Source organism: Rhodamnia argentea, chromosome 9 (genome assembly GCF_020921035.1).
Source record: "Rhodamnia argentea isolate NSW1041297 chromosome 9, ASM2092103v1, whole genome shotgun sequence".
Classification (NCBI taxonomy): Eukaryota; Viridiplantae; Streptophyta; class Magnoliopsida; order Myrtales; family Myrtaceae; genus Rhodamnia; species Rhodamnia argentea.
Window position 1 is genome coordinate 2062441 of NC_063158.1, and position 24754 is coordinate 2087194.

The 24754-nt window shown below is 40.3% G+C and overlaps 3 protein-coding genes across 6 annotated transcripts; all 3 read right to left on the reverse strand.

The window, feature by feature from the left end:
• Window positions 1-3663: 3663 nt before the first annotated feature.
• Window positions 3664-4317, reverse strand: LOC115740802 (late embryogenesis abundant protein At1g64065-like). The gene has a single exon (XM_030674396.1). It carries the CDS (start codon window positions 4315-4317, stop codon window positions 3664-3666), a length of 654 nt encoding a protein of 217 aa, XP_030530256.1.
• A 4632-nt stretch (window positions 4318-8949) lies between these two features.
• On the reverse strand, window positions 8950-9504 carry LOC115740779 (late embryogenesis abundant protein At1g64065-like). Its single transcript, XM_030674368.2, has one exon. The coding sequence runs from the start codon at window positions 9502-9504 to the stop codon at window positions 8950-8952; it is 555 nt and encodes a 184-aa protein (XP_030530228.1).
• Window positions 9505-10186: 682 nt separating this feature from the next.
• LOC115740778 (protein SGT1 homolog) lies at window positions 10187-16089 on the reverse strand. Of its 4 annotated transcripts, none has more exons than XM_048285258.1 (11): window positions 15545-16089; window positions 14908-14977; window positions 14369-14493; window positions 12939-13025; window positions 12860-12890; window positions 12296-12392; window positions 12132-12194; window positions 11600-11738; window positions 11394-11476; window positions 11193-11297; window positions 10187-10659 (listed from the first exon to the last, which is right to left on the reverse strand). In XM_048285258.1, the coding sequence occupies exons 1-11, from the start codon at window positions 15708-15710 to the stop codon at window positions 10552-10554; spliced, it is 1074 nt and encodes a 357-aa protein (XP_048141215.1). In that variant the 5' UTR covers window positions 15711-16089; the 3' UTR covers window positions 10187-10551. The 4 variants fall into 4 exon arrangements, with proteins under 4 accessions (XP_048141215.1, XP_048141216.1, XP_030530226.1 ...); XM_048285259.1 differs by having other exon boundaries at window positions 12939-13016; window positions 15545-16087; XM_030674366.2 differs by having other exon boundaries at window positions 12860-13025; window positions 15545-16087.
• Between the last annotated feature and the right edge of the window lie 8665 nt (window positions 16090-24754).

A 24754-nucleotide genomic window follows, 5' to 3' on the forward strand; every position in this document is an offset into this window, starting at 1 on the left:
TTAATGATCTTCCTTTTGTGTAGAAAGAAATGCAAATAATAGTTGAGGATTTTTACTATTAATATTATTTGAGGAAAAATTGTCCAAAAATTTCTAACCTATTGCACTTTTGCTAATTTAGTTCTAAACCTTTTAATTTCGTCAATTGAGTCCTAAATCTTTTCATATTTTGCCAATTGAGTCTACCTAACCAATTTTGGCAAAAAAAATCTTTGACGTGGGCACTAACTGTCTTACGTGGCATGATCGATGTTGACATGAATAATAATTAATAGTGTTTTAATAATTTCTAAATATTTTCACCAAATTCTTTTTCTTTATTTTTTTTACAGTGCCTGGCGAGGATCACTGGGCCCTAGGTGAGGCCATTGCACCCACAGGCAAGGTTGGCCAAGCCCAAATTATTGCGACATTTGGAAGGACAACGTTGAACATCTTCAAGGATCATTTTTGTCATTATCCCTTTTATCAATTAAGTATTAAAAGTTCGGGGATCACATTGAACATATTTAAAGTTTAGAGAAGACATTATACATTAGGCTAAAATTCAGGGACCACATTGAACAAGTTTAAAATTTATGGCTTGTATTGCATATTGGGTCAACATTCACGGATTATGTTTGTCATTATCCCTTTTATCAACTATTCTCTGGACTAGTGTCACACATCCAGTGGTGTCTTTTTTTTTTTCCTGAACATCCAGTGGTTCAATAAGTGGGTATAATGCATGACATGAAGCCTCTTCGTGCAAAGTACCCCCCTCCTGGCCGATCAAGAAAGGGGAGGAAAGTTTCAAATTTTTTTCATGAAAGTGGCGAAGCTCTCTTCCTCGACAATAGGAAAATTCCAGTGCGCAGTTTCACAAAATGTACGAATGCACATTCGTTAATAGTTGGATGGTACTTAAATTTTTTGGAGAGTACGATAAGACAAGAGAGTTGAACGCGCTCTCTCGTAAAAACAGTGAGTATGTGCTCATACTAGGTGGAAATGCAATTAAATTTTGAGGAGATTTCTACAAGACCTTGTTCTGCAATCCCACCAAAGTAATCGAGCATCAAAGATTCAACGACCCAGAGATTCGACCAAGAGCTGCCAACTATTACCGAGCCCAATCCTTCATCGTGATTCACAACAACTCCGGCGTTCTTCCAGTCACTGCCGCGGTGCCCCCACCAACTCCCCGTACCAGCCACCGTAAATTCCCCTAGTCGCTGATCTCATTTTAGAATCAAGGTCCCAATTTAAGTATTTTCTTAAACTAAATCCAATCCCAATATTCGATTATCTAATTTGGATTATTTAATTCTACATTGATTTTGTGTGAGATTATAGGCATTGCCCAGATAGAAAATTTCATATTATTTTCAAGTCGTGCATATTAATGGTAGTTAGGGTTTCGATCTTTAAAATATGAGATCAGAACTCCGATTACCTTGATTTCCTATTTTAGATGTGGTGTACATCTAATTATGTGGGTTTATATTTTGCACATCATCAATTTGGGAAACATTCTTTTCATAAGTTATAAAAAAAATTGCATTATATTCAGGATAGATTGAATCCCTATGCAATTTCTAATTGAAAACTGCATATCTAGGAACCATGTAATTAATTAGGAAATTACCTAATTTACAATACGATAAAATATTTCCTAGTTGAAATCACAAAATACAACATGCATAAATCACAAAGAATTAGTTGCGTCATTGCCATGTCATCGTTGCCAAGCCATCGTTACCATGTTATCTTTGCTAGTCATCGTTGCCAAGCCATCGTTACCATGTTATCTTTGCTAGTCATCGTTGCCCTGTCACCGTTGCCGCGTCATCATTGCCATGTCATCATATCAATGTCATTTATTTATTGCATGTTCAGGCTCATGTAAATTAGATTGCGTGTCATATTAGAATTGAGTTCCATAAAGATTGTATCTAGATAATCCATGTCATATGTCAATAGTTGGATTAGCATCACATAGACAAAATAAAATTGCATCTCATGCATTGCATATAGTTTTAAATTCAAACTAGAAAAATCCAAAAAAGAGACAATCCTCACTGCATTTAGAAGTTATGTATAGGGCAAGCATTTTTTTTTTCCAGTAAGATCTTGCAGATATTGAGAAATTCTCATAATGAAGTTATGCTTTGCTTTGCATTGAAGTTAGCCCTATTTCTTTTCTTTTTTTATCGAAAAAAATAGTTTTCATTAATTCAAATATAACTTGAACGACAAGATAGATGGGTCTCTCAACATATAAGGTCCATAAGGTTTGAGGAGACTTGGAGAGCCAATTACAAGGTAAAATCTTCAAGCGTTAGGCCTTAGCAACCCAATCTGCTACACGATTGGCCTCCCTAGCGCAATGTATTACTCTGATGTCTTTAAATGAGCCCATTAAAGCCTTACACTCAGTTATAAGAGCACTCACTTCTCACGGTGGCTTGACTTGATCTGTAAGGGAGCTTATCAAGGTTAAGTTATCTTACTCCAAAGTACAAGAGACTTCCGTTCGTTCCCCCAACCACTTCAATGCCTCCAACAAAGCTAGGGTTTCCAATTGCTTGCAATTGGAAACCCTATTTCTAGCAATTGGTTTATTTATTGCTTATTATCTGATTGCACATTCACATGATCATCCATGGCATGTTAGTGGATCGTGCTTAAAATTGATCAAGACTAACTGTTAACTATTTTTTAAAATAAAAAGAAAATGTACCGAAATGGCATTAGATTTATGTAGCGTGACCAAGTCTCTATGTCCATGATAGCTCTGGTTAGCAAAAGTAAAACGTTCTCTCACACTTACTTGGATTTTCAATCGACTCGTAATAGATTAGTAGTGACTTCTAATATTGATTTGTATGTTTAATTGACCCGCCTTAAGTTTTTGGGCTTAGTAATCCATTAGTTTTTCTTTTGATAGTTCAACCCAGGAAATATCACGACAAATTGGACCTACCATGAAATGGCTAAGCACATCTAGAATCTCATCCCTCATTCTCCACCAATTGGATAACTCTTGCTGAATAATGCTAAGACACACTTTGTTTTTGTTTTTGGTTTTTTTCGTTTTCAAGCAAATCGCCGTTATGGTGGACCCATCGCGTAGAATTCAGTGCAAGAATCAATTTTTCAAAGGGATTCATGATTTTAAAGTGATGATTCTTTGACCATTGTGCTCCCTTAACTTTGTAGAATATGTTTCGCCAATGGTTTGTCCCGCAAGGAAAGCATATATCAACGTTTCACATTATGACGACCATCTCGAATATGCACTCGTGGAATAACTTGCTAGTATAGAGGCGAAAAAAATGCTGCAATATTACGACTTTTAACGATTCAAAGACTTTTTCATTCCTTCATTAGAATTCTCTAACGTCATGGGATTGGGAAGAACAATCGCCATCAATTATGATGAACTTCATGGGAAAGAAAGAGGATATGAAAAAGAATTGGCGACGAAGGTGCATCGACTGAAGTTGAAGAGAAACCAATCCAGATAGAAAATCAGGATACCGACACGTGGGATTTATTACATGGAGATCGTATAAACATATGATCATTCAAATAAAACATGAAATCCTATAAAGAAATGCTAAAAAGAAAGACAGAAAGAAAGAAAGAAAGAAAGAAAGAAATTTTAGGGTGTACAGATGATCATTTACAAGTCACCGATTGAACGGTTTGTGCAGAGACGTCGATCTTCATGGTGCAATCCATGCTCGTGGACTTCTTCTTCTTGAAGATGAGCATCAGCTGGAACTTACCGTTCAGATTCGCTGAGCTCGTCAGAGTCAGGACCCCAGAACTCAGCTCGGTCCCGAGGCTCGAATTCGAAGTTCCGGACAACGAGCTGGAGCTCAACGTGACCGTGGCGTCGATCTTCTTCGTGGACTTGAAGTCGGCCTTGTCCTTAGGGATCGCGACCCGCCCCACAGTAGCATCGCCGTAGGCGAAGACGATGGTGGTGGAGTCGTACTTGTAAGGGCCGAAGTTGGGGTTCTTGAGCCTGATGGGCGCAAGGATGGTCATGTTGAAGGACGGGGAGCCCGACCCGGCGGTGGAGGTGGTGAGGGCCTGGATGCGGGGCGTCCCGACGCGGAACTTTGGGGTGCGGACCTTCATGATCACGAGGACGAAGACGAGGATGACGATGACCTGGAACACGGTGAAGGCGGCGATGTAGGCTGCCAACTTGAGCCTCTTCTGGCGCCTCTCTTGCTCCATGTGATTTCTCAAGGACTCTTGGTCATTGCTAGGGTTTTGGGCACTTGATGGCGCAAGAGGATTCATTTGCTGGTTCTTCTCCATACTAGGGCTAACTCTCTCTCTCTCTCTCTCTCTCGATATGATTTTTGCTTTTTTTTTACGAGTGATTGGACTTGTGGTGGGGGTTTTATGTACGGAGTGTTTGAAAAAACAGATGGGGAATCTAGTGCCGTCTTCGTTTTCCTTCAGATGCCAAACGCGTTGAGTGAGGTGGGAGCTTTTGACTTTTCTAGACAGTCATGGTGACTTTCCGGGAAAGCTTCTCGTAACATGATGACTTTGGGATCTAACTGGTCATTAGAAGCTTCCGTTTTTCTTTCTATATTTTCCGTTTGCAACGCGAGATTTCCAGGAGAGATCTTGAAAAAATTGAGGGCGTGTACCGTGCAGAAAGATGCAGTAAAGAACATAACGTGGATCTGAGCTTGTACTGGTTGGACAATGTTCTCACAGGCATGCATGGCAACTATTTTTTATCCGAAAAAGTAATTGTAATTAGAGTTAGATTTTTTCTAATTCTGTTTCCTAAATGAGTTTTAGAGAATTAAAACATGTATAGTAACAGCATAAAACTTTTGTTCCTGGAACATAAATGCGTTTGGTAACTACACAAAAGTTTTATTTCCATGAATAATTTATCTTCTTAATTTTTATCATTTAAGTCAAATAATTACGAGTTACTTTGTGAAATTTCATCATATTTCGAATTAATTGAAGATTGATTTATATTGATTCTCTTATATAACATATTGCATATTGCATATAAGTTAATTTTTTCGTGCTATTCCATCTAATCGCCATATCATAATGAGTCATTTTAATTTTAAAAAAAGAGATATCATGTTGGGTTATTGTGTGATTTCAGATTAGCTCAAGTCCTCCCAAGTCTATACTAAATCACAAATGGAGTCGCCGGTCTTTGAGGAAGGTAGACTAGAAACCTTATCGAGTGGTCGGAAGAAACCGTTCAATTCTACGCAATTAGAAAAATTAGACCTAGTGACGTTGGTATTTCCACCAACGCCTTTTCGGTACTGAATTTAAGTATTTTCTAGACGTATTTCATGCAAATTTTCAATTCATTGTTAAACTTACGAGGTAAGACAATGTTAAGTGTTCACGCATGTTGTTTTTCTCTTTTTTCAAATTTTCTAACACTAGACTAAGTCTAAAGTACCTAAATATAGGCAAAGCGCAATCAATAAAAAATCAAGTGTGCTATCAAGAAATCATAGCATCATAAAACCCCAATGAAGCCATAAGGGATTAAAGAAACGTGGCTTGGGTTTAATTTCAAAAGTGTTATGATTTTCCTAAAAAGGAACAAAATCTGAGAAATCTATGCCCAAATTTATGAAAATAGGGTCAAACTAGCCCAATCTAAGCTTCTTCCATTTTTAGGGATTTTTTGAAATTTTTCTAATTTTTTTTATTTTTTATTTTTATATTATCTTATATATTTTTCTTTGAAAATGAGATCTCGTTTTGTTTTAAGTTTGAGAGAAAAGTGATAAGAGAACTAAAAGGGACAAGTGAGAGATATGAGATTTCATTTTTTTTTGTAATTCTTAAAAGTGATTCTTTTTTTCAGAACCAACTTTTTTTTTTGGTTCTTGTTATTACTCCAAAAACTGTTCCCAAGAGCAAAATCAGAATTAGAATTAGAATTATTGATGTTAACAAATATGATTCTCATCTTTTTTATTCTAATGAACAGAATCAAAGAATCAAAATTGTTGACATGCAGGCCCCAAGTGTCTAAGAGAATAGTACTTTTAAGGAGGGAAAAAGAGGAACAACGAAATCAAATGTTCTTCGTAGAAGCTTGAGATGACAATCAAAATGCCAACTTTACTTTAGAAAAAACTAGGGATGCCATGAACGCGGGGATATTATCCAAAAAATCACAAATATATTATACAGTGGTCAATTTAATTATAAAGTTTTTAATTATGCCAATTTAATCTTAAATATTTTTATGATTTGCCAATTTAGTACTCTTAGCACCAGCCATTTGCACCAACCAATTGCACCAGCCATTTTATATGATATTAGCGACTACGATGTAGATAATTTTGACTATTTCTTTTTCTTTTTTGAATTCTTTTGTTTTGTTTTTTCTTTTCTTTCCGCGAGGGTAAGAAAAATGGAATGAAGAAAAAAAGAAAACTATTTAAAAAAACTAAAATATAAATATTATAAAAAATGTCTTTGTCAACGCCAATTGTGCCACGAAAGACGGTTAGTGCCGACTAAACCGCCACGTCAGCAATTTCATGTCAAAATTGGTCGGACGAACTAAATTGGCAAATCGTTAATAGGTTTATGATTAATTGGTATGATCAAAATGTTAAAGATTGAATTTGCCGCCGTAACATAGATTTAATACTTTTTGGTTGATTTTCCCCACATTGGCTATGACTTTGAGGATGGTGCAAAATTTCTCTTTATTGCTAATTGATAAGTCAAATTAAAGCCTCCCTTTTCCATCAATAGTGTTTCTTTGGATGCGAATGCTTTTATTTTCTGATCACACACACATTAAGGGTCTGTATAGTAATACTCCCGAAACGTGTATGGTAAAAAATTGTTCCAAAAGTGTTCCGAAAACACTTTTAAGAAATAAAAATACTTTTGGAACAAAAATGAGAAACAAAAAAAATTTGTTTCCGGGTTTTTGAACACTTTTTAGAAACAACTTGAGGGCGAGCTTGTACAAGCCACCACTGCTCACCATCGTCGGCGATGAGTTGAAGCGGCGGCCGGCGCCCACGGCCCACCGCCGGCCACCGCCCTCTTCCAATCGCCGGCTGCCCGCTGCCGCCGCCGCCGCCGCCCCTCGCCACAATTGTAGATCCTTCCTTTTGGTGAAAAAAATATTTTTTTTGTACTTGCCGAACGCGTTTCTGTTCTCGAAAATTGTAGCCAGGAACGGAAACACAAAAAAATGTTTCTGTTCCAAATATGTTCTCAAGAACAGAAACGTTATCATACAGACCCTAAGGTAACGCATATGGTAAAAAATTGTTCCAAAATTGTTCCGAGAACACTTTTGAAAAACAAAAATACTTTTGGAGCAAAAATGAGAAACAAAAAAAACTTGTTTCTGGGTTTTGGAACACTTTTTAGAAACAATTTGAGGGCGAGTTTGTGAAAGCCACCACCGCTCACCATTATCGGCGAGGAGTTGAAGCGACGAGCGCCGATAGCCGGCCGCCGCCGCCGCCCCCCGCCGACGATTGTAGATCCTTCCTTTTGGTGAAAAAAAATATTTTTTTTGTACTTGCCAAACGCGTTTCTGTTCCCGAAAATAGTAGCCGGTAACGGAAATACAAAAAAATATTTCTATTCCAAATATGTTCCCAGGAACGGAAACGTTATCATGCAGACCCTAAAGTGCGTATATTTCATGGAAAACTCCATGAAAAAGAAAAATGATATCTTTTCTAGGAAAACAGTTGTTTTCTTTTGTTTTGTGATATGTGACCAAATACGTTTTCTTGTGTTTGGTTCTCATTTGGAATAACATTCAATCTCATGACTCTATCTCCAGCAAAAAAGTAAAATTCGTATTTTTAAATTATTTATTCTTTCTTTTTTTTCTTTTTTTCTTCTTCCTCCTTTGTGACGGCAGGCCGCAGCCACGGGCTAGCTCAAGCTTGTCGATCGAAGATGAGCTCGAGGCTAGCCAAATTTGACGAGCTCGGCCTCAGCTTCTATCGGCAAGCACTAGCTCGCCCATGGCTATCATAGTAGAGGAAGAAGAGAAAGAAAAAAGAAATAAAAAATAAAAGAAAATATTAAAGTATTAACAAATCAAAAGGTCTATTATTAAAAAAAAATTGAGAGGAACTAATCTAAAAAGTGTTTTCACCTCTTTAAAAAAAATTATTTTCCTAATTTTATACAAGAATTTTCCGTTGACCGGAAAATGCTTTCCATCGACTAAATCATTTTCTGCTAACCAGTCCGGAAAACTAATTTCGGAAAAACGCTCTTCCCGAAACAAACTCACCCTAACTTTTAATCTTTATGAACTTGTCTGAGACTTGTGATCTATTATTGGACAATACCGAAAATAGACCGCCCTTACCTTCAGTGCCAGTTTGCGTCCTCAACTTTCAAAGCATCCTCGCTTTACATCACAACTCACAGCATACATTTACTCATCGTATCGCCACTGCCTTTCCCAAAATCTTCCTACCACTTTCCTATATACATCTTTGTACCTAAAAACCCTACACCAACTCCCCAAAGCAGCTGCAGTAGCCAACGCCACTGCCCACTGCCAAGCCGACCTCCACCGCTATCTTCGTAGGTTGCCTCCTCCCCGTCTCCTCCGTGCGTCTCTTGCTCGCCTGTTCTTTTCTCTGTGCCATGTCTGTCTTGTGAGACATTTCGAAGGTTGGTTTCAGACGAAGTCAACTTGGTACTGTCCTTGATCCAGGTTAAAAGCAACGATGCAAAGTGGTAAAAACTACAAAATGTGAGGAGGGTCTTTGTATTTTCCCGGCAGTAACGAATCTAGTATGAGACGAAACATAAGAAAAATCATCAGCAAAACGTCCTAAAAAAGGCAAAACTCTTATGTCACTACAGAGAATCAGCAACACAACCAATGAATGAGTCAAGAACAATACACGAGGTCCAATGTTGTCTAGGAACGCCGTATCATCACTTGCACTTAGTAATCACGGCACGGGTGGCTAAATTCACGTTCAACGTGCAATCCATCACGCCGCTCTTCCTCCTCTTCATCATCTTCAGCAACTCGACTTTGCCCCTCACCTTCCCGTCGCCGCTCAGCATCGACACCCCCGAGTTCACGTCCGCCCCAAGGCTTGCCGTGCTTGCAAGCCGGCCCGAGGTCACGTCGACTGTCACGTTGAACTTTGTGGTTTCCCTGGCCTTGGCACGGGTGCCCTTCACGATAGCGGCATCCCCGACCACCATGCCGTTGTACGCAAGGCTCATCGTGCCGTTCCCGTACCTGAAGTGGCCGAAGTTGGTGTTCTTCACGGTGACTTGCGCGGTGATCCTCATGTTGAAGGAAGGAGAAGACGTTTCGTCGCCGGCGCTGAAGCTGTCGACCGTCACCGCACCAAGGCCTACTTTGGGGCTGCGCACACGCATCACGGTGAAGGCGAAGATCAAGACGACAGCAGCCTGGAAGATCACAAAGGCCGCGACGTTGGCGAGGCATTTCGTGTTGTTTCGGCTTCCGTTCATTGGTGCAACTTGAACGTGAATTTAATGTGAGAAACAAGGAGAGGGCTGAAGAAGAATACGTCGAGCGTAAATGAACAGACGCACGCACGAATATACAGAGGCAACTTAATTGGAGGTGTGGACAAGACAACGTGGCCTTTCTTTGACCAGTTTCACGAAGTAATAATAGGAGGAAGCTTCTGCTGGGCGTTTTACCTGGGCAATTCACTGGGTCATCGGAACAAGACTCGATAAAAACACGTCTTGGAGGGGCCACTTTCTTCACGTCGCAGCACATTAGCGACAACAATCAGCTTCCTCAATTAACTCGAGAACATTTTTCATTCGACCGGCTATAGAGGAGCCCAAGTTAGATTCGAGAATGTTCTTTTAAGGAAGAGAGTGCTTCTCATTTTGACATGTCCATTGATATACGCTATCCTTTCCTCGATATGGTTCGATGACAAGCTGCAAGACATTGGCGATCCTCTCTTCCATGATGGTTTTCTTGTTCAAGCAAAAACGCAAAGTAAGATTTGTCTCCTGGCAAGGAATTATTTCTCCAACAGTAACCACCGATACTTATCTCCATTTTCAGCTGCATATAGGTGGGAAGAAGCCGCCGAGGCAACAGCCGCTGTGTTCATGCTGGCTGGGGTGCACGGCGGACTATTTCGCTGCTTCCCTCTCCTTGATGACTTAGTTATGAAAACAGAAAGACTGTCCATCGCATTTCACAACAGGACAATACAAAGTCTGCCTCCACTTCATCGCGGTGACATGAAAAGCAAACTGATTTATATACAATTCATTGAGGACAACGGGCAAAAAGAATAGACACTCCAAATGTTCGTACGGCGTTCACGCAAAAAATACAGACTCACTACCAAAAACAACAAACAAAATCCAAACAAGAGGACACGGCAAAGAATTAACACAGTCGGAAAGAGAGGGTATTCGCCATCAATAGTCATGATGTGACAATGTTGAAAGTGGAAGATGTTCCTGTAAAGCAAAATCATCGAGCATGAAGTTGCAGCAAGATGCAGTTGATCCACCACAGCCGAGTTAGTATTCCCATTTCCTCAGCTCCATACCATCGGGAGGGCTACCTTCTACCTTCTTCTCAGCCACTTCCTTCCAGTTTGTAGAGAGGACTGTCCCGTTAGACTCGACCTACATAATGGGTCGAAATTAAGCAAAAACATTGGCATTTTCATGGAACACCTAATAACACAGGATTGAATACTATGGAGCTTGACGATGAGAAAGTCCGACGAACTTATGATCTGCTTTCATGGAACGCCTAATAACACACGGTTGAATATTACGGAGCTCGATGATAAGAAGTCTGACGAACTTATAATCTACTTAACCAACCCCGTTTCAAAGTGCAGATTAAGGAAAACGCATCTAGTAAGATGAGCATAATCGAGGATCTAACGTGCAGAGAAAGTAAATAGGAGATCTTGAGTCTCTGGAAATATTGCAAGCACAAGAGAGAATGAGAAAAATGGCAGGTTTCAGTAAAGGATAAAGTTTTGGATCAGGATAAGAGGGAGAAGCTCCTAAAGAAATGGAGGTTGAGAAATATTATTAAAATGTCTCGACAGAGAGACAATGGAGGGTGACAAATCAATTGTGAGATAGAAATAAAATGTACTAATTTGTAGAACTTCTGAGATGCAGCAGAGAAGTAATGCTCTTACAAATGATTTTGTCATAGCTCTTCTCGCGTCTTCATCTGCATTCAGGAATATATCTCGGAAAAGCTTGTTCAAAGCTGCATCACCGTCAAGCTTCTCATCCTTTTCCTAAAATTTATGCAATTATGCAGTTAGCCGTTGGATGAAGCAAACGAAGAATAAAACTGTCATGGAGATTAAGAAATCATTAGTAATGTCCGGTACCTCCAGCTTGACTTGGGCTTCCAACTTGTCCCAGTCCACAGCTCTATTTTTCGAAGACGGGTATGCGGGCCTGTTTGGTCCAACTGCAAAAAAATGGAAAATAGCTGATTAACTATCCAGAGAAGTAGATGGTTTTTCTCATTCTACAGAAACATGGGACACCAGTTAAATTTTGGGTCATCTAATAAATTAAGAAAGGCAACTACCTGATGGCACATTGACTTTCTGGGGAACTGTAGCTTCTTTGCTATATTCAAGAGACCTCCACTGGATTGCTTCAGCTTTTGCAAGACGAATCTCAATTTTAGTTGATAATATTTGGTATCTACACTTTTCAGGTATTACCTGATTTGAATCAGATAAAGCATCAAACATTAGTTACAGCAAAGTAGGAGCAAAATGTAGGCAAGCCAAAGCTTTCTTTTTCACACTAGAAAGACCAGTAAAAAATGAAAATAAAATACATTTCCATATTCTGACTGAACAAAGTGGAGTTGTGCTCAGAAGAGAAAATCTGATGCAAATATTCCTGAGGATATCCTTAAACGAAAGATCAAAATATGCACTTGCAAAAGTATTTCAAACAGGCACTTAACCAATCAAACCAAAAGCAAGAGCTATAACAAGCGCTATCATCAGAGAAGCCTAAACCGAATCATTGTTGCACGGTTAAATCATATGCAAAACGAGAAAATGAGCTGCATCCAATTAGAAACCAAAAGAACCTCTTCAAATTACCTTGCCAAACAATCTAGTTTGAAAGTTATAAGCGTCACTGGACACATTGATTCTCACACTTAGCTGCAAGATAAATATACTCGCTCATGTCATCTATATAAGGGTAAAATGAAAAACACATTCTACATCCAATAAAAGAAATTCTTTGAGAGATGGAAACATACAATTTGTCCACCAAACTCAACAAGGACATCCTCTGGTGCAACACCCTTCGCAAATATTGTCACAACAACTTCATCTGGTTGCTGATAAAATTCATGTCTGTTGAACAATGAATTGTCCGGTCATGCGACTGGAAAAGTACTTCTGGAAAGTGAACTATGAAAAGCTACTCTACATATTGACAACCTTCCTTGTATCATGTAAATTGCTACATGATGAGGAGGAACAAGTTCTTACAGACAGCAACAAGAAGACTGCATTTGCAAGGAGAAAAGCTTCAGACAACTCCAATTTCTACTCTAACTTTACTAGTTATCCAAGTTTGGAAGATAGCTGATCATCATCTTGAATTCATTATTGTCAACGTTCATGTAGTAAGGTCAAAGCAACTAACTTGATTCTTCCTTATGTTCACATGCAAGCTTTGAACATCAATGACCAAAACAAGGAAAGTATCTTCACTTTCAACTGACAAAGAAAAACTTCACAATTGGCCATGTGGCCACTTAAGAATCAGGGTGCCAAGCCAGGTTTTATGTAGACAGCATAGGTAATATTGCAAGAACCTGAATTTGGGCTTGACTGGTTCGATTGCATTAATCTGCTGTACCATTCCATGCCCTTTCTGAATTTCTTCATCTGCGTCAGCATTTTGATCAGATGGCAGGGCAGTGGCAGAGGAAGGAAGGGCACAAATATGTGCCTTCTGATCAGTTACATCCTCTGTGGAAGCACCACAAATCAACATTCAAGAATATAAATGGAATTCACCTAGTAAGTTAGCTAGCATCTATGACACCTCTTCGACAATAAATATTAAAATGTACAAACAATGGCGAGACAGACATTAAAGGCAGCATGAAAGTCAATGCAACATGCAACACAGGAAAAAAAAATCACAAAATCTAAGAATGATGCTAAACCAGGGGCAACAGCCTGATTCTGATTCTAAGACTATAAAGGCAACAAAATTAACTAATTAATATGTGCAAAATGTTAACAAGTCATGCACATAATGAAGAAAAAAAGCCATCTCATATCATTGCCGATTCTTCTGTTGACCTGGTTAACAGCCGATAGTACGTTGTTTCAATTAACATTTTATGCTCTTCTTCTTCAACTTTCATCAGTCAAGACTATTGTGAGACCTCGAAAAAAATTGACATAGATGTCACCATGACACAGTCTGTTTATGTGTACAACAGTACACATCTTTATGAACTCTCTGAAGTTCCAAAAAGGTAATTCTCACCAAAATCTGTTCCATATAACAGGGGCACACAACATTCTGAGCAGTCTCATAAGAAGGTTAGAGCCATGTAAGAAGGTGCTATGATTTCCATGTCATTATGCTGGAGTCAAGACTTAAATTAAAGAGATAGGAAGGTATAGCTGATTTGGTCCTAAAAGAGATGATAGAGAGCCAGACCATGCATTACTCACCACTTCTACTCTCCCCAAGATAAAAAAAATTCTCAAACCTATAAAAGTTTCGATTTTCAGAAATACAGTTAAAACTATCTCAGGTACAATTCCATAGTTCAAGGCTCCATTTGTTTTGCGGAAAATGAATAATTTGAAAAATATTTTCCTAAAAACAACCGCTTGTATCACTTAAAATAATTAGCCAATGGAAATTTTTTTCATTAACGACAACAATTCATGACTAAATATTTTTGTGGATGATAAAAATTTATTTCGTTCATCGTTTCTGTAAGCGACATAAGTGAACGTTTTTAGGAAAATGTTTTCCAAATCATTCATTTACTGCAAAACAAAAGGAACCCAAGTCTCCAATGATTCAGCAAAGATTTCTGCCATCATGTGGTCAATGTGCTTTCTTCATGATTAGATAAAAGCAAGAACCTCATAAACGAAACATGGAACACACAGAAGATCAAAATCAGTTTTTTTTTCCTTTTTCTGAAAGCCATATTAAGACGACCAACAAGCTGCACCAGAGTAGGCAAAAACCAGCATGCAAGCACGATGACCACAAGTATAAACAAGTTCCGATCAGTCACTCAATCAGAGAGACCTTATATTGATTACTAGAGGTTGTCGTGAGTGCAAACCTGCAATGCGCTTCTCACATTCTTCAATTAGGTTGGTGAATCTCAAAGCATCTTGCGACAAAGAAGCACCCATTTCAAGAGCTGCCTTGGCAGTATGATATTCTTCAAGGTTCATACAGGCAGAACTGGAAAGCAAAAAGAAAAAATAAAACATGTAAGGGACTAAGGTTAATACTCCATGGAAGTACCACATCTAAATAATCTGCATATATGCACTCAGAACTGTTCATTGAGTGCCTCCAAAGCAATATCTAGCGCTAGAAGTAAATCCTAGATCAGCGGATGCAAACTAGCTATCACATTCTGTGCAATAAATAGTGGATCAATAACAACACTGCGATTGAAATAAGTTTTATCAGACAAAAGATACTAGCCATCGTTAAAGCTACATAAAAACAAGCAGACCACCTAAAGCGCATCATCAAATAATCAACTCCACGAACTTCAGAAAGGAGAAAAAGAAAGCATAAAACTTTCTGACTAAATAAACTCGAGTAAGAGAGACAGAATTCAAGCCCAGCCAGGCGAAGCTTACTCACCCTTTTCGCAGGTATGCCTTGGCCAATGAAGGGTCCAATTCGATTGCCTTATTTGCATCTGAAATGGCCTCTGATCAAACGAAAATAGCATAAACGATAATCAGAAACACGTCACCCAGGGCATTGCCCAAGAACAGCTCCATCAAGAAAACAGAAAACACTTCCGTTCAAGAACGGTGATAAAAAGATCCAAAGACGGTTCGTAGTGTTCCCACCAAAGGTAAAAAGATTTTCTTGGTTCCAAAGTCACAAAGCAGCAGCATTGAGATTATTCAAACTGGACAGCAATGCTGGTAAAGATTGCCTCCACAAAGCGGACCCAATACCTTTTTTCACCTTTTCTGGGTTTAACGAATGGATTAACGATAAACGTGAAAAAAGAGAAGCGGCAATAAAAGCAGGGAAAGGTCAAACTGCTTTTCCCGGCAAAAAAACACACAATTCAATTCCACGCCATAATCACGAAAAGCGCGCACCACGAACGGATAGGCGAACAAAACCATTCAACGAGAGACCCTCGCCAAGATCACGCACACAAGCGACGTCACGCGTCGGCGCGCGAGCGTCCCTTCCCCTACCACGCACAGCACCCGGTTCAAGATTCGACAAAGCCAGAACCGAAAGGATCAAACCCCACCTGTGAAGTTGCGGAGCTTGATGTGGGCCTGAGCGCGGTCGGCGTACAGATCGGCGCTCCCGGGGCCCGGGTCAACGGCCTTGGAGTAGAAGTCAACAGCCGACTCGAAGTCGTCGTCCAGGAAGGCCGCCCCCGCCCTGTCCGCCAAATCGCTGGTCGCCGCCATTGCTGCGCCGATTCCGGTCTCTCTGTCCCCCGGTCGCCGGGGAGTCAACGGGGAAGATAGAAGCGACGTGGGATTCGGAAGAGGAAGCGAGGAGGAGGAGGAGGAGGAGACGAGTGAAGCGAAAGTTGTCGGAAGAAGGAGAGCGTTTACTGCTCGTATTTAAAATTTGAGGAAAGGAACGAGGATTCAATGATTGAGACTGGGAGGGATCGAAGCAAAGTAAGGAATTCTGGACGCTTTTTCTCTTCGGTGCGAATGAAAAAGGTAGGAAAAGAGGAGGGAAAACGAAAGGAATCTTCTTCTTCTTCCATGGACGGTTGGGTGGGCCTGGGTTTGGGCTTCGGTTGACCATTGACTTCGCCATTGTTAGTCTGCGTTCCGTGCTTTTCGTACGTGTGAATACAGAAGCTTCGTTTCGACCCCCCCCAAAAAAAAAAACAGAAGCTTCTTTCTTGTGTAAAATCTGGAACGCCGGATCTTGACGGTGCAACGTAAGCCGTCCGATAAGGAAAAAAAAAAAAACAGGGAAGCAACTTATGAACGGTCGAACCGGTGGTTAACCGACGTCTCGTCGAAAGAAAGGTGCTAAAACGAAATTTGGAAGAAAATATCAAATATCGATGTGCGACATAATTTACTTTTTCGATTTGAAAAGCTATCTATCCGAATTGGAAAAAAGAAAAAAAGTATCCAACTATTTTACAAATAATCCATCAAGGACAAATTCATGAATTTCGATATTAGTTTATCTCCCACGCATTTTAACTTTAAAGTTTGAATCTTACAAAGAAAAATTTCAAACCTTAAACAATTTATACAAGTCAAGCATGTCGGGCATTGTGATTGATAAATTTCTCTCCAATTTTACTCGATAAGCCTTCCTCGTCAATTGGTAAGTTTCAAAGTTGCGTATGCAGTGACCACCGATTTAATCAATCGACAAATCCATCCGTTCTTATCTGATCGGACGGCTTACGCGATTCCGTTGGAACCCGGCCGTCCAAATTAGACAAAAAGAACTTTCACATTCCCGACCGCAGCCAGCGTAGGATAATAAACCATCTTGCCTAATGTGGTTTTGTCTCGTTATGTACAGAAACAAACACAAAATAAGAAGGCCAAAGTCAAAAGTCAACAGCAGCCCAAACCAGGCACAAATTCCATAGGAGGAGGAGGAGGAGGAGATTAGAAAGCGTCCCAGCGTTAAAGAAGACATCCTAGTAAAAGTTAATTGCACAAATGAAGAAGTTTTTCTAAGGATCTAGTCATCATTGGTTGTCCTTTGTAGCAGGATTATAAACATTACCTAATTTTTCCCTACTGACACCGTAGTATCGATCATAGGTCTATTCACTTTCACCTCTATAATGACAAACACGAGGTGAAGTCGAATGTGAAGTCGATTATTAGTTTAGGCGAGATCAGAACGATGTCCATAAAATTTCAACGAATGGTATAAGAGGTCCTTGTGAAATTTATGTAGCTAAATCGTAGTCCAAATAAGATGGGAGTCTATTTTCTCGATAAGATCCGACTCACCTATCTTAAAATGTGAATAATTTTCTCTTCCACTATGTTTTGAGAGTTTGCGAGGGTGAATAATTTTCTACAGCTAATGTTAGGTGGATATAGAGATCGGTTCGTTCATTCGTCCAATCGACAGTCACCGATGAGGATGTTCGTAACGTGGCTACATAAACTTTCCGAAATTATGCCGCTCTCCTCTTCTGATTTAGATTTAGATTTAGATCTAAGGATTTTGCTCTCCCAAACTAGATCTATATATAGAGGAGTTCATTACAGGTACTTGATCTGTGCTTTTTCAACATACTGATATTGGTGTTATTACTCGGTGATAATGATGGAGACGATGAACCTAGACGCGTACCACAAGCCGTTGCATTCAATGAGAGTTCTCGGTGTGTCCTCATCACTGAATCCGGTGATTGGCTGCCCAAATTTTATGGTTACAGATCTATTCATGGAAGATGAGAGCGTGCTTCTTGTTGAGGAAAATTGCTTTGCTGTTATGTGCTTTCTGTTATTTGGTTTTCCTGCAGTTCTTTGGAAGCTTGAAAGCATTCTATATATCTCTCGAATATTATCTTGATCAATGAATAGAATCTTTCTTCGGGAAAAAAAAAAAAAAAACCATGTCAACTGATTATTCCCGCGGTTGCTCAACCAAGTGGCTAAAATTAAGCTGGCACTTGTTTAATAACGAAATAATCACGCAAACGTTTTGAAGCATGATGTTGGAGAAAACTCATCACATGGGTTGGATTCCATTTCGTTCTAACAAGGCAAATTGAATGTATAATTTCTTTACTTTATTTGCCGTCCTTTCGTTTTGTTTCTCTACCCGTTTTGATAAGCAAAGAATAAGCCCGAAACTATAAAGTAAATCCTTTGCTTTGAAGCAGATTAAAGCATTCCTCGACTGACAAGTCTGACTACACTACTGTATTTGATTGGCCTTTTGGGGAAAAAACCTTTAGAGAAATATAAAATACTTTAGATTAAATGGGGTTTTTTTTTTAAATGTAGATATTGCTTGGTAAGGAGTAGTTTAAAAATGCATGGGGAAACAAATTTGGTTTAAATGGTACTTGAAAAACAAGCACGCTTGTAAAAGGTAAACCCTTCGTTGGACGCTTGCAAAGGGCTCAGGCCGCTCGAGAGCTTGATTTGGCCACATCTGGGATTGGCGGTCAGATCCGGTGTCGCTAGTGACGTCAAGTAAGGTGGGGGAATGGTAAGGACATTCCGAAATTTTTGGAAATTCAGTGGGGGCATAGTTGGAAGAAAAAATTTATTAGCATTCCGCAAATGCTAAAACCCTCCTGCAGATTTGAACCTTTCGATGCCGTCAACGGGCTTAACTGTTCTTAATTCATGTCCTCCTCCTTGGTGTCCTTAATGGGTTTTCACTCTTATTTGCCATTCCTCTCGAGCTTTCAATTGCAGGGTTTTAGTTGCTTTCTCTGAGCATGGGTTGATGACAAGATGGTGGTCATCAGGATCAGTTTGGAGGGAGAAACTCAGCCGCAACTATGTTCCCGTCCAATGCACCAAATTAAATTTTCGTCCCTCCTTGGGAAGGATTTTCACCTAAAAACTGCTCAGAGAAGTGTGGTGGCGAGCATAATGGGACCTGGTGGGCAATCCAGTCCACAGGTAAAGTTTCCATTTCGCGGTGGTAATGATCTCGTGCTCTTTTGGCCTTGCTTACATGCTTTCACTTTTGCTGCTGCTTGTACTGTGTGCCCTGATCATTGTAGCATGTCGGTGCTTGTGCCCTGGGCATGAATTGCATGGGTTTGGATGCATATGTGTTACTATTTTTCTGTAATGAGGTGGATTTCTTAGTGAAAAGCTTTCTTTGTCTTGGAAATAAACAATTTTATGGTATAGAAATCTAAAGGAGCCGCCAACTACTATTTGAAGTTCTAGGCTTCATTATGACAATCTGATTGGTAAGTTCTTGATCTGGAGAGTTCTTGAGCAAAAGAAAACTCTATTTGACATGTGTTTAGGCAAAAGTCAAAATAAGTTCTTGGGCTAATGTTAATCTTCTTTTTGTTCGAAGGATTCTCCCATTAATTGACTCCACTAATAACAAGACTCTAGCTTGTAAAATTAAGATTTCTCTCTCTGTATCTCTCATTAATGGCCCATTAGTAATCAATTCATTTGATTTTTTTCTTAAAGGGGAAGTTTGAGGGAATTCCCCCGAAATCGACGGGCTTTGCACAACCTCGTTAAATGGCCATGGTTAGCACAGTTTTCATAGATATATCGATGTGAGAGTGAGCTGACCTATGCGAGACATGGGAGTGATTTTCATGAAACAAGATGAATTTGAGTGTTTTTCATGTTAAACTGGACATTGACTTGCATGAGCTTTATGAAGGTACTGACCTGAAACTTCTAATGTAGGAAAAGTTAAAGGGTACAGGCGAGGACCGTTTGAACATTTTCATTCATAATCTTGACCTCTCCTATCGCTTAGAGTGGGCCGGTGAGAGAAAAAGTTCTTCACAGGGCATGGCCATGAGCTGGGAACTTTTCCGTTATGAAATTGCTATTTCATCATATCGTGCCCAAGCTTGTGCATCTATGAAGCCTGCTCATGCTGCTTTTGATGAAAATTGAATCTGAATGGTTCTAGCATCATCATCTGGCAGTGTCGTGATGGGTTTCTGATATCAGGTGTCGAGAACTTCCCCTCCATCAGTGGCATCATCAGTTAAATGCTCAAGGGTTTTTTCGAAGTTGGGCAGAACAGGATCTCTGTACAGGTGGTCAACCGATGATTATACATGCATTTTTATCTTTCTGGGCATATGAAAATTGGGTTGAGGAGGACCGATATCAAATACTTTCTTTTGAGCCGGGGACTTGGCAGGCTGATAGATGCCACTGATCAAAAGATACCTGACTAGAAGCACGTCTTGTACAAAATTTGCTTCTTTTCTTATGCATTGCTGTCTTCTTTACTTCAGCATAATTGTTGTTGTAATGGCACATCGCTGACTTGATTACATTCACAGGTATTTTGTGAGACTAATCGTCGTTTGCAAGTGTAAATTTCAGTTTCTTTCCAATTTCAATCTTCAACTTTGATGGCATACCTGCTCTGGCATCCTGTAATGTCTACTAATGTTGCTCTATAAGCTGAGATAATAACATTCTATTCACATACCCACCAGTTGAGTGGTATTACATTGCCTGGAAAGGCAGATTGGCTTGCAAGCTTATTCTGTTCTTTGCCGAAAATTACCGAGGTTTTTTTCCTGCATCTTGTCAGCCTTCATCTTAGGACCTTCGATCCACATAATTACTTCCCATATTCTGCTAATTCGTTGTACCCTGGATACCAAGGAGCTGGAACTAGAAACCAGAGAGCAGTTGCAGTTATCCTGGGTCCTCAGGATACCACGGGTTGAGAGAATTTTTCCTGGACATCCCTGTTATCCTGATAGGGTTGTTTGGGATGGTTTGAGAGGTTATGTTGCATGTCTTTGCCGAAACTATTTAGGAGCATATGATACTAGTGATGTGCTATACATACGGGACGGCAAGAGTGGAGCCAGAGAGCGGATCCTCCGGGGAGCAGCTTCTCATTCAATGTTTGATCATTCCTGTAAGGGCATCAGCATGAAGTCAGTCTCTGGATCTGTGAGGGATGAAAGTACTTCTCTTTCCACCCTGCTTCTTCCCATGGAGTCCGACTGCATTTAAGTCGCTTGAAGAGAGCATTGTGCGGTTTAGCTTGTCGGTTTTGCATTCATGGGGATTAGACAACGGGCTTGATCAATTGCTAGTTACTGACATGAAGTTTGTTTGCCAGGGGATAAAGGATCCGTTACTGTGACTTTTGATCAGCTGAATTGTTTTTTCTCATTGCACTTTTGTAAATTAATGCTAGACTCAGTTGCCCCGGTGCATTAAACTTGCTTTGAATCATTCTCTAACCTCTTGACCAGACACTGGTACCGATATGATAAGTCTTTTTTTTTGTTTTGTTCAAGTAGCATGTCACATGTACCCCGACCGCAAATGTGAAATTTCTGTCCTTTTCAATGAAATCCCAGTTTCCACAAGTGACCTACAAAGGAGAATTCTCATTCAATTGACTTCAAAGCGGGACCTTTCTCGAGACAAAAGCAAGAAAATCTCTTCAACCTTCCTAAACTGTTTGATGAAACGTTTGAAGTGCGTATGAACTTTGCATAGACCAAGCCTTCCTGTCCACTGCAAAACAATGTCAAAACCAGATTGCGACTCCATTAAGGCTCTAAAGCTCACAAGTTTCACCAATATAATGTGTCAACAAACACGAAGGTTGCCTATAAGGCTATAAATAACATATCATCACCGTCAGACAAGCATGGCGTTGTACTACTTCCTGCGAAACCAAAGGCAAGATCAGCAAAGAAGAAGCCAGAAATGGCCTCCAAGTGACGACATTTGTTCCCTTCATTACAATCAAAATTAACAACACCACGTTTGATGGTGTGGCTATGTTTTTGCGCTCCTGGAAGACAGAACCAGTTATGGGTTTGATGAGAGAGACTTCATTAAAAGTGATCGAGACTCGCAAGGTCTTTAATGGCACATAGGACGATCGGAGCTCACGTCGGCGATTTCCGGTCAAAATTAGTCAAATGGACTTGATTAGCAAAACGTGAAAATATTAGGATTCAATTGGGAAAATTAAAAGATTTTGGCCCGAATTGGCAAAAAGTGTAATTAGTTTATGACTTTTTGGAATAATATTTTCATCTTCCTTACTTGGAAGTTTGGCCCCAAAAGTCAAAACTATTCAAAAATCTCTCTCTCACACAAAGGTGAGATGATGAGTAACGGGTAGAATCTGGCTAATCACTTTAACCTAATTGTGCTTTTGTGAAAATGTGGAATGATTGAAATTGGATTTTGTTGTAGATTGCAATCATATATGCTTGATGCTGGTATCGCCAGAAACTGTGTACGGCTAGATTTCAATTGGCAGGCCAATATATCATGTTTCAGATCTTTATCCTCTTGGTTTATTATCCATTACTTTGCCAATCACTTTGTGTAAACATTTTGACGGTACGTTGTAGACTTTCTTTTTTTGTTCTACATTGATAAGGTTAGTCGAATTAGAGGTGACCGTTTGACAAGTAGTTTAGCCAAGGCCATTCCGTTCTATTGATAAAATGAATTCCGATTAGTTGACTATTACCTATCAAATCTTGTTCGATAATCTGGTAGAAAAAAAAAAGAAATTCTAGTTGTTAGAGGTCTAATAAAACTGTCACTTCTTGATATTGAATGACAAATGAGTGCATGCCAATGAGGGATGATCAGAGTCGCGAAAAGACTTCGATCTCTCGAACCCTTAACTCGAAGATTGAAATTCTAGAAAATTTATTTTAGAAGGAACTATGTTATGAAGAATTTCGATGCAATAGTATTATATCCAATTATTCCTCTGATTGGATCATTGCCTAAAGCGGGTCGTAGAAATTTAATCGCCGAATGGTCAAGTTAGGCCCAATAGTGGCCTAGAGAGCATCAAGGATATAAACGGGAAATAAAGGGTATGTGTGGGTATGGTCGGGCTGGGTGGAGCTCCTAAATGAACCATTTCGCAAGCCCATCAAACTCGATCCATTTATTCTTAATCAGGGCCCAGCCGAGCCTAATACTCAAGCCAGCCCATTGGGTAGGCTGTCGAGCCTTCAATCCAAGTGCATGATTAAGACTAGGTTTGAACTAGAGGTGATCAACAATGGGTGGTTTGGGCCAGCCTAGCCGGCCATTTAGATCGCCCTGCATGGCTGAAACAAATCTTTAAAATTCTCCGGCCGGGCTGATCTTTCTAGTTAGCTTTGCCCAAGCCCGCCCAACGTGTCCTTTGGGCACATATGGCTTGAGCGGGCCCATATGATGAGGTCTGAGCTCAAGCTGAACCGACGCTATTACTATGTAAAACTTAAATAATTCAGGGCACGTGTCTATGAACTTTGCATAAACCAACCCTTCCTTCCAGTCCTCTGCAAAACAATGACAAACCAGATTACAACTCCATTAAGGCTAAGCACACAAGTTACACCAATCTAATGGATCACCGGCGTCAGACGAGCATGGCGTTGTACTACTTCCTAATCCTAGTGTGAAACCAAAGGCAAGATCAGCAAAGAAGCCAGAAATGGCTGCTCGTCTCTTCTCTGTTATGCCAACTGCGGAGGAATAGTGTAGGTATCATTCCTGCAAATAGATTACAAATGAATAAGACAAGAAAAAAAATGGCAAAAAAAAAAACCAGAGAACAACCATACTCTTCCTGGAGCTCGAATCCAGCATTCTCGAGGTACACCCTTAATTCTTCAGCCACGTCCGGATCCGGGTTATGAATTGTGACCCTTTGAAGCGCATAGGGAGGTGTAGCATCTTCCAACACCTGCATCAAAGCTTCCAAATCTTGCATATTATGGACATATACCCTGTTTTGGACGACCACTCTGACAACGTCAGCCGAATAAGCGTGTTCGGCCGCCATCAACTCTATCTCCTCTCTTTGAACCTCACTGACCATCGCACGAAAAAGAAAAAGAAGAAGAAAAGAACCGAAAATCAGAACAAATGAAAAGGGTATTGCCAATTAGAAATTATTCCGCGTACCTCCTCCCACTTGACCTCCTCCCAGTTTGCATGGCAGCTGTAAGCGCGCGGCTGTACTCATTACGGCGAAGCCGCCGCTGTTCATCGGATTGGACGATCCATAGGAGAAAGGGATTGGCAGGAGCGAGATTGGCCATCGGTTTGACTTGGTTTGGAAAAGGTAAATTGGCAATGTGAATTTCACTTGGAAGAGGAGGAGGTGAGCTTAAATAATTGGCTCCGACGAGTTTTGGCCGTTGGATATTCTCAACTGTTTGGGACCGTCCATGAAGACGATCATCCCAAGTGTTGTCATGGCTCGGTCTGCAGTCTTCTCCCAGACGTGCCTCTATTTATAGCCTCTGGATTCCCTGCCATAAAGGCAGGTGACATGGCCCATCCCCATTCTCCAAAATATTTTCCCAATTTTTTTCCCCCTAGAAACAAGAATGGAGGGTGGGGATGCAATGTTTCCGCTGCCATTATGGCAGGGGATCCGGTTCCCTGTTTATAGTCCTCTCGCAGGCGAGCCTGAAAGGTAATGAGAACCGTTTATGGACTCTGATGGTGTTGCCCTGCCCTTGCAAGCAATCCGCCGGAAGCGACCTGAAAGAGAAAGAGAACCGTTTGTGGCGTTCGATGGGGTGGCTCTGTTTCTCCGCTCCTGGAAAATGGAGCCAGTCGTGGGTTTGACAAGAGAGACTTCCTGAGACTTGCGTGTCTTCATTAAAAGCGATTGAGACTTGGCAGGGGCATTAATGGCCTACAGACACGGCCGCTGACGACACCTCTCTCTCTCTCGGCCAGTTGGCAGGATTACGACTGTGGCATTATGCACATTAATGCCACAGACCTGAGAGATGAGTTTGAAGAGATATTTTTTTTTTCCA